The sequence below is a fragment of the Pleurodeles waltl genome, chromosome 1_2, assembly GCF_031143425.1.
Source record: "Pleurodeles waltl isolate 20211129_DDA chromosome 1_2, aPleWal1.hap1.20221129, whole genome shotgun sequence".
Taxonomy (NCBI): Eukaryota; Metazoa; Chordata; class Amphibia; order Caudata; family Salamandridae; genus Pleurodeles; species Pleurodeles waltl.
Genome location: NC_090437.1, coordinates 304,594,654 through 304,604,774, shown reverse-complemented (window position 1 = coordinate 304,604,774; position 10,121 = coordinate 304,594,654). Strand labels below are relative to the sequence as shown.

General features: G+C 45.0%; 1 protein-coding gene across 1 annotated transcript; it reads left to right on the top strand.

The window, feature by feature from the left end:
- The first annotated feature begins 578 nt into the window (after nt 1–578).
- LOC138254154 (mucin-4-like) lies at nt 579–9,321 on the top strand. Its single transcript, XM_069205810.1, has 5 exons — nt 579–636; nt 3,140–3,813; nt 4,099–5,103; nt 5,439–6,636; nt 7,058–9,321. Exons 1-5 carry the CDS (start codon nt 579–581, stop codon nt 9,319–9,321), a joined length of 5,199 nt encoding a protein of 1,732 aa, XP_069061911.1.
- Nucleotides 9,322–10,121: the final 800 nt, after the last annotated feature.

Here is a 10,121-nt window from a genome sequence, read left to right as displayed (position 1 = left end):
TCAATTTTTGATCACCCTTACCAAACCTCACAAAGTGGTTTCTTTCCCTACTATTGCCAGATGAACTATGCGAGAAGCCAGCATTGATGTTTCCCACTTTGGAGCTCACTCAATGAGGGGTGCCATGGCATTCAAGGCTTTTGCTTCGGGCACAAGACTGGAAGACATTGTCAACACAGCTGATTGGTCTTCTGACTCTACTTTCAAAAGATTTAATTTAAAAGCAATTACAAATCTGGCAACTCTAGTAGTGGACAAGCTTTGAACTAGTCTAATCCTCGCCTTCAGGTCCTGACATAGAATGAAAATTTCCTAGCTATTGTAATGAAATGTTTCAGTTCTATTAAGGACACAGAGGATTAACTCATCCCTTTCTTTCTGCTAACGAAATGTAGGCCCACCTGATACAATACAGTTCTATATTAAAGTAAAGTATTTCACTTATGCAACTGTTTATGTGGAATTGAGCATGTTCGTTTAGAGCGGAATGTCTTTATATTGTTTGCAACTGTAAATTGTTACTCTACGATTCTAATGTGTCGATGTTTGATTATTTTTAGGGTTAGATTCGGGTAAACATGAGTGATTTCAATGAAGATGGCTGTATTCGCACAAAGAGGAAGAAGTACGATCTTTGTTGGTTGTTATGGAGTGGTGCAGCACTGTGACTGGACAAACTGTTTTTTGTTTCCCAAGGATTCATGGGAAATGTAGTGTTTTTTGTTGATTATTCATATTGTTAATGGCTGCTGGAAATAAAGTAAAGTATGAAGCCTAATCCTTGCCTCCGTGTCCTTAATAGAATTAAAACTTTCCGTTACAATAGCTAGAAAAAGTTTCGGTATTCAACAACTTTGCATTTTTCTTGAGTCTGCAAGGTTTTTTCTTTCATCTGTTTTGAGTTTTTCCCTGAATGTAAAGATCTCAGCACATCCAACATGACGAAATTCTCAAAAGTTTCATACTTGGGCTGAATACTGTTGGAAAAAACGTGGCTCCAGGCAAATGCTTAAATATGAAGTCAACATTTTCCTCCAGCCTCAGTACCCAAATTGATTCATCTAAAACATCATATAGAATTAAAGTATTTCTAACATTTTCCGCATTTATTACAGATTTAACTGGGACCTTCTTGGCTTCATTTTAACTGCTGGCAGCCCGTAGTTTAATTGAAAATGCTCGTTTCCTTTTAACTGGTTTTCACTATTATATTTATCTATCTTTTTAGTAAGTATGCAATCCTGTTTAAATGTGGCTTCATAGTGCTTGCATCAGTCACAGTAAAATATTCAAAAAAACATAGACGAAGAAGGGCTTAGATTGTTGGCAAGTACCATTGCTTCAATTGTTTTAGGAATGGGACAATCACCTATTATGGCACAGGAGGTTTTGCTTTCTCAGGTGCAAACACAGTTTGCTTTGTTCCCTATTGGCCCAGTGTCATTGATACAAGCAGCCTAATTTTCAAAACAGTGCTCTTTGTGGTAAACCACTTACAATAATGTATTGCAAAAACAGAATTGACAGCAAAAAATGAATAGATGCAGGCAACTAGGTACAATAAAATAACTTTAAAATAATGTCTTTAGTAGTTGTCTTTTTCATCAGTGTTGCGAAATGGACAAATAATTCAATTCAATTGAAAGAAAAAACACAAAAGCAAAACATTATAAACATCAAATGTATGATTCAAAGTAACGTGTGTAGCAATTTCTTCCATGTATTTCATCTTTGCATTTTGATATAGCAAGCAATAACGTTATTGCCTAGTTTATAAAGGCATATAAAAGCTATATCTAATAAAGAAAAACAGTGAAAATCCAGTAGTCATCTATGCAGACATCAGTAATAGAAACCTAAATGCAGGTTTCCTCATTAGACACCTAAACTTTCACACTTAATCCTGAAAAGGAAAAGTGGGCAGAAAAGTGTTATAAGTAACGAAGGAATACTGTGGTCACAATGCCACTTTTCATAACAGGTTCTGACTACCAGCAGTGGAGGATGCACAAACCCAAACCAGAGGAAATACAGCCATGTTCTGTAATTCAGTGTGCGTGTTAAATACAAAACCACCACCAAATAGGTACCCAAGACACAGTAGCTAGCTTTACATTTGTCAACTGCTCATCAAATAGCATCACATAATAACTGTTAAGCTTTAATCTTTTTAGGTACAGTACCCCAGACACCGCTCTTTCTGGTTCAGACCTAGTTCTTGTTGTATTTCCAGGACATAAGATACCACGACAAATCGCAGGATTTCCAACTGTAGGTATTAGATTCCTGGTACAAATAGTAGAATGTGAAGTCACAGCCTTTTGTGCAGTGCTAAGGTACTGTAGAAAAAATGACTTCTATTTTGTGCCTTATCAGAAGTGATAATCAAGAAGAATCAAGATCCTCGTCCACTCACACAAAGCCCTCAACGACACCAGAGCAGCCTACCAGAACATGCGACTCAATTTACACGTACCCCACAGGATCCTACACTCAGCCCAGCTCTCTCTCGCCGAAGTACCCCACATCAGAAAAACAAGAACAGGGGGACGCTCATTCTCCTACCTCGCCACCACAGCCTAGAACGCTCTACTGCCCCACCTCAGACAGGCTACATCCCTCAACTTCACAAAAAAGCTGAAGACATGGCTATTAAAGACATGGATATTTGAAGAACCACTGCACTGATGGACGCTCTACACCCCCTCCTCCCCCTCTCAGTGCCTTGAGACCCTCACGGGTGAGTAGCTGCGCTTAACAAACACTGATTGATTGATTGATTGATTGAACCAACTTCTATCTGAATAAGCAATTGTTATGTAGGCTTCTGAACCCCCAGCACCATGCATAGGCCATTGTTACGTAAAGCTCAACATGATTTTGGTCCAGATAAGCAATTTGTCTGTAGCTAAGGAGCTTATGCATTGTAGACCCTTTGCCAATTACCAGAATTGAACATAACAGACTTTTCTAATCGACCCATTCAGTTATTCAATATAACACTTGAGTTGTGAAGAATTTCCAAGTAATGCAAAGAACCTGTCATGGAGTACCCTGCACTTCTCCTGCCTGTGCCATACTTCCTCTGATGCGGACAGACATTTTTACTTTTGCTGCTTTTCAAGTTCCTATCCTGCAGATCGGGGCACTTTCGTTGCCAGCACTACTGCTGCATCTCATGTACCAGTGCAACATGTAAATGATGCTAGCACTGCTGATGCCTCTCCTGTGTCAGCACAACATGTGAATGATGCTAGCACTGCAGCTTCCTCCGCTGTATCAGCACAGCGTGTAAATGATGCTACCACTGCTGATGCCTCTCCTGCGTCAGCACAGCATGTAAATGATGCTAGTACTGCTGAAGCCTCCCCTGTATCAGCACAGCATGTAAATGATGCTAGCACTGCTGATGCCTCCCCTGTATCAGCAAAGCATGTAAATGATGCTAGAACTATTGCTGCATCTCATGTACCAGTGCAGCATGTAAATGATGCTAGCACTGCTGATGCCTCCCCTGTATCAACGCAGCATGTAAATGATGCTAGGACTGCTGAAGCCTCCCCTGTATCAGCACAACATGTAAATGATGCTAGCACTGCAGCTGCCTCTCCTGCATCAGCACAACATGTAAATGATGCTAGTACTGCTGAAGCCTCCCCTGTATCAGCACAGCATGTAAATGATGCTAGCACTGCAGCTGCCTCTCCTGTATCAACACCACATGTAAATGATGCTAGCAATGCTGATGCCTCTCCTGTGTCAGTACAGGATGTAAATGATGCTAGCACTGCAGCTGCCTTTTCTTTACCAGCAGTATGTAAATGAGGCTAGTACTGCAACTGCCTCTCATGTATCAGCACAGCATGTAAATGATGCTAGCACTGCTGAAGCCTCCCCTGTATCAGCACAGCATGTAAATTATACTAGCACTGCAGCTGCCCCCGTGTCAGCCCAGCATGTAAATTATGCTAGCACTGCAGCTGCCTCTCCTGTATCAGCACAGCATGTAAATGATGCTAGCACTGCTGATGCCTCCCTTGTATCAGCACAGCACGTAAATGATGCTAGCACTGCAGCTGCCTTTCCTGTATCACACAGCATGTAAATGATGCTAGCACTGCTGAAGCCTCCCCTGTATCAGCACAGCATTTAAATGAAACTAGCACTGCAGCTGCCTCTCCTGTTTCAGCACAGCATGTAAATGATGCTAGCACTGCTGATGCCTCTCCTGTATCAGCACAGCATGTAAATGATGCTAGTACTGCCGAAGCCTCCCCTGTGTCAGCACAGCATGTAAATGATGCTAGCACTGCAGCTGCCTCCCCTGTATCAGCACAGCACGTAAATGATGCTAGCACTGCTGAAGCCTCTCCTGTGTCACCACAGCATGTAAATTATGCTAGCACTGCAGGTTCCTCCCCTGTATCAGCACAGCGTGTAAATGATGCTAGCACTGCAGCTGCCTCCCCTGTATCAGCACAGCATGTAAATGATGCTAGCACTGCTGATGCCTCTCTTGTGTCAGCTCAGCATGTAAATGATGCTAGCACTGCAGCTTCTTCCCCTGTATCAGCACAGCATGTAAATGATGCTAGCACTGCTGATGCCTCTCCTGTGTCAGCACAGCATGTAAATGATGCCAGTACTGCTGAAGCCTCCCCTGTATCAGCACGGCATGTAAATGATGCTAGCACTGCTGACGCCTCCCCTGTGTCAGCACAGCATGTAAATGATGCTAGCACTGCTGCTGCCTCTCCTGTGTCAGCACAGCATGTAAATGATTCTAGCACTGCAGCTGCCTTTCCTGTATCAGCACAGCATGTAAATGATGCTAGCACTGCTGAAGCCTCCTCTGTATCAGCACAGCATTTAAATGATATTAACACTGCAGCTTCCTCCCCTGTATCAGCACAGCGTGTAAATGATGCTAGCACTGCAGCTGCCTCCCCTGTATCAGCACAGCATGTAAATGATGCTAGCACTGCAGCTGCCTCTCCTGTATCAACACCACATGTAAATGATGCTAGCAATGCTGATGCTTCTCCTGTGTCAGCACAGGATGTAAATGATGCTAGCACTTCAGCTGCCTTTTCTTTACCAGCAGTATGTAAATGATGCTAGTACTGCAGCTGCCTCTCATGTATCAGCACAGCATGTAAATGATGCTAGCACTGCTGAAGCCTCCCCTGTATCAGCACAGCATGTAAATGATACTAGCACTGCAGCTGCCTCCCCGTGTCAGCCCAGCATGTAAATGATGCTAGCACTGCTGATGCCTCTCCTGTATCAGCACAGCACGTAAAGGATGCTAGCACTGCAGCTGCCTCTCCTGTATCAGCACAGCATGTAAATGATGCTAGCACTGCTGATGCCTCCCCTGTATCAGCATAGCACATAAATGATGCTAGCACTGCAGCTGCCTTTCCTGTATCACACAGCATGTAAATGATGCTAGCACTGCAGCTGCCTCTCCTGTATCAGCACAGCATGTAAATGATGCTAGCACTGCTGATGCCTCCCTTGTATCAGCACAGCACGTAAATGATGCTAGCACTGCAGCTGCCTTTCCTGTATCAGCACAGCATGTAAATGATGCTTGCACTGCTGAAGCGTCCCCTGTATCAGCACAGCATGTAAATGATGCTAGTACTGCTGAAGCCTCCCCTGTATCAGCACAGCATGTACATGATGCTAGCACTGCTGCCTCCCCTGTAACAGCACAGCATGTAAATGATGCTAGCACTGCTGATGCCTCCCCTGTGTCAGCACAGCATGTAAATGATGCTAGCACTGCTGCTGCCTCTCCTGTGTCAGCACAGCATGTAAATGATGCTAGCACTGCAGCTGCCTATCCTGTATCAGCACAGCATGTAAATGATGGTAGCACTGCTGAAGCCTCCCCTGTATCAGCACAGCATTTAAATGATATTAACAATGCAGCTTCCTCCCCTGTATCAGCACAGCGTGTAAATGATGCTAGCACTGCAGCTGCCTCCCCTGTGTCAGCTCAGCATGTAAATGATGCTAGCACTGCAGCTTCTTCCCCTGTATCAGCACAGCATGTAAATGATGCTAGCACTGCTGATGCCTCTCCTGTATCAGCACAGCATGTAAATGATGCTAGTACTGCTGAAGCCTCCCCTGTATCAGCACAGCATGTAAATAATGCTAGCGCTGCTGCTGCCTCCCCTGTATCAGCACAGCATGTAAATGATGCTAGTACTGCTGAAGCCTCCCCTGTATCAGCACAGCATGTAAATGATGCTAGCACTGCTGCTGCCTCTCCTGTGTCAGCACAGCATGTAAATGATTCTAGCACTGCAGCTGCCTTTCCTGTATCAGCACGGCCTGTAAATGATGCTAGCACTGCTGAAGCCTCCCCTGTATCAGCACAGCATTTAAATGATATTAACACTGCAGCTTCCTCCCCTGTATCAGCACAGCGTGTAAATGATGCTAGCACTGCAGCTGCCTCCCCTGTATCAGCACAGCATGTAAATGATGCTAGCACTGCAGCTGCCTCTCCTGTATCAACACCACATGTAAATGATGCTAGCAATGCTGATGCCTCTCCTGTGTCAGCACAGGATGTAAATGATGCTAGCACTGCAGCTGCCTTTTCTTTACCAGCAGTATGTAAATGATGCTAGTACTGCAGCTGCCTCTCATGTATCAGCACAGCATGTAAATGATGCTAGCACTGCTGAAGCCTCCCCTGTATCAGCACAGCATGTAAATGATACTAGCACTGCAGCTGCCCCCCGTGTCAGCCCAGCATGTAAAGGATGCTAGCACTGCTGATGCCTCTCCTGTATCAGCACAGCACGTAAAGGATGCTAGCACTGCAGCTGCCTCTCCTGTATCAGCACAGCATGTAAATGATGCTAGCACTGCTGATGCCTCCCCTGTATCAGCACAGCACGTAAATGATGCTCGCACAGCAGCTGCCTTTCCTGTATCGCACAGCATGTAAATGATGCTAGCACTGCTGAAGCCTCCCCTGTATCAGCACAGCATTTAAATTAAACTAGCACTGCAGCTGCCTCTCCTGTTTCAGCACAGCATGTAAATGATGCTAGCACTGCTGATGCCTCTCCTGTATCAGCACAGCATGTAAATGATGCTAGTACTGCCGAAGCCTCCCCTGTATCAGCACAGCATGTAAATGATGCTAGCACTGCAGCTGCCTCCCCTGTATCAGCACAGCACGTAAATGATGCTAGCACTGCTGAAGCCTCTCCTGTGTCACCACAGCATGTAAATTATGCTAGCACTGCAGCTTCCTCCCCTGTATCAGCACAGCGTGTAAATGATGCTAGCACTGCAGCTTCCTCCCCTGTATCAGCACAGCATGTAAATGATGCTAGCACTGCTGATGCCTCTCTTGTGTCAGCTCAGCATGTAAATGATGCTAGCACTGCAGGTTCTTCCCCTGTATCAGCACAGCATGTAAATGATGCTAGCACTGCTGATGCCTCTCCTGTGTCAGCACAGCATGTAAATGATGCCAGTACTGCTGAAGCCTCCCCTGTATCAGCACGGCATGTAAATGATGCTAGCACTGCTGATGCCTCCCCTGTGTCAGCACAGCATGTAAATGATGCTAGCACTGCTGCTGCCTCTCCTGTGTCAGCACAGCATGTAAATGATTCTAGCACTGCAGCTGCCTTTCCTGTATCAGCACAGCATGTAAATTATGCTAGCACTGCTGAAGCCTCCCCTGTATCAGCACAGCATTTAAATGATATTAACACTGCAGCTTCCTCCCCTGTATCAGCAAAGCGTGTAAATGATGCTAACACTGCAGCTGCCTCCCCTGTATCAGCACAGCATGTAAATGATGCTAGCACTGCTGATGCCTCTCCTGTGTCAGCTCAGCATGTAAATGATGCTAGCATTGCAGCTTCTTCCCCTGTATCAGCACAGCATGTAAATGATGCTAGCACTGCTGATGCCTCTCCTTTATCAGCACAGCATGTAAATGATGCTAGGACTGCTGAAGCCTCCCCTGTATCAGCACAGCATGTACATGATGCTAGCACTGCTGCCTCCCCTGTAACAGCACAGCATGTAAATGATGCTAGCACTGCTGATGCCTCCCCTGTGTCAGCACAGCATGTAAATGATGCTAGCACTGCAGCTGCCTATCCTGTATCAGCACAGCATGTAAATGATGGTAGCACTGCTGAAGCCTCCCCTGTATCAGCACAGCATTTAAATGATATTAACAATGCAGCTTCCTCCCCTGTATCAGCACAGCGTGTAAATGATGCTAGCACTGCAGCTGCCTCCCCTGTATCAGCACAGCATGTAAATGATGCTAGCGCTGCTGCTGCCTCCCCTGTATCAGCACAGCATGTAAATGATGCTAGTACTGCTGAAGCCTCCCCTGTATCAGTACAGCATGTAAATGATGCTAGCACTGCTGCTGCCTCTCCTGTGTCAGCACAGCATGTAAATGATTCTAGCACTGCAGCTTCTTCCCCTGTATCAGCACAGCATGTAAATGATGCTAGCACTGCTGATGCCTCTCCTATATCAGCACAGCATGTAAATGATGCTAGTACTGCTGAAGCCTCCCCTGTATCAGTACAGCATGTCAATGATGCTAGCGCTGCTGCTGCCTCCCCTGTATCGGCACAGCATGTAAATGATGCTAGCGCTGCTGATGCCTCCCCTGTGTTGGCACAGCATGTAAATGATTCTAGCACTGCAGCTTCTTCCCCTGTATCAGCACAGCATTTAAATGATGCTAGCACTGCGGATGCATCTCCTGTGTCAGCACAGCATGTAAATGATGCTAGCACTGTTGATGCCTCCCCTGTATCAGCACAGCATGTAAATGATGCTAGCACTGCTGATGCCTCTCCTGTGTCAGCTCAGCATGTAAATGATGCTAGCACTGCAGCTTCTTCCCCTGTATCAGCACAGCATGTAAATGATGCTAGCACTGCAGATGCCTCTCCTGTGTCAGCACAGCATGTAAATGATGCTAGTACTGCTGAAGCCTCCCCTGTATCAGCACAGCATGTAAATGATGCTAGCACTGCTGATGCCTCCCCTGTAACAGCACAGCATGTAAATGATGCTAGCACTGCTGATGCCTCCCCTGTGTCAGCACAGCATGTAAATGATGCTAGCACTGCTGCTGCCTCTCCTGTGTCAGCACAGCATGTAAATGATGCTAGCACTGCTGATGCCTCCCCTGTATCAGCACAGCATGTAAATGATGCTAGCACTGCTGAAGCCTCCCCTGTATCAGCACAGCATTTAAATGATATTAACACTGCAGCTGCCTCTCCTGTATCAGCAAGGGTGTAAATGATGCTAGCACTGCTGACGCCTCCCCTGTGTCAGCACAGCTTGTAAATGATGCTAGCACTGCTGATGCCTCCACTGTGTCAACACAGCATGTAAATGATGCTAGCACTGCTGATGCCTCCCCTGTATCAGCACAGCATGTAAATGATGCTAGCACTGCAGCTGCCTCCCCTGTGTCAGCACAGCATGTAAATAATGCTAGTAGTGCTGATACCTGCGTTTTACATTTTTTATGAGGAAAGTTTGTCATGGTACTACTGTCGCTATACACGTTCCTTGGCAGTTAGGTTACCTTGCACGGCTGGTCCGTTTTAGCAAAAATAAAAAATCCTTCTTTAGTGTATTTTCAGAAAAACGCAAGCAGATGTTTGAAGATAACATACGTATATTTAGGAAAAGTGAAAGAGTGTCATTTCCAGACTATCATAATGTGTTTTCAAACAATGCTCCTAGGATTGTATATAAAATGACTTGTACTAAAAATAAATTGTGATATTTAGTGATAACATTAAAATATTCCCGTGGCCATAAATGTTATATTCCTAACAATATTTATGACACAATATTGTTGTCAGATGATTTTTAGTCCACAATATTCTATTACCATACCAAGTGCTAAGTCATAACACGTAGGGTAATGTGCTACTTATATGAATATTGAAAATGTGCTAAGAGGCGGCCTTCAAATTAAGTCTTTTTTTAATTCATAGGCAGTATCCTGTAGCCCTAATAAAGGGGGTAATCAAGCTGCTTCTGCCCTGTTATTCATACTATCATCTCTGATATACCCTTGCATGAAG

What these genes read in the sequence shown, in the direction of transcription:
- LOC138254154 (XM_069205810.1), top strand. Translation starts at nt 579, where the DNA reads ATGAGTGATTTCAATGAAGATGGCTGTATTCGCACAAAGAGGAAGAAG. An exon ending in GAGGAAGAAGTACGATCTTT is followed by an intron (nt 637 to 3,139) that starts GTTGGTTGTTAT and finishes CCTATCCTGCAG; the next exon opens with ATCGGGGCACTTTCGTTGCC. An exon ending in CTGCCTTTTCTTTACCAGCA is followed by an intron (nt 5,104 to 5,438) that starts GTATGTAAATGA and finishes TGTATCACACAG; the next exon opens with CATGTAAATGATGCTAGCAC.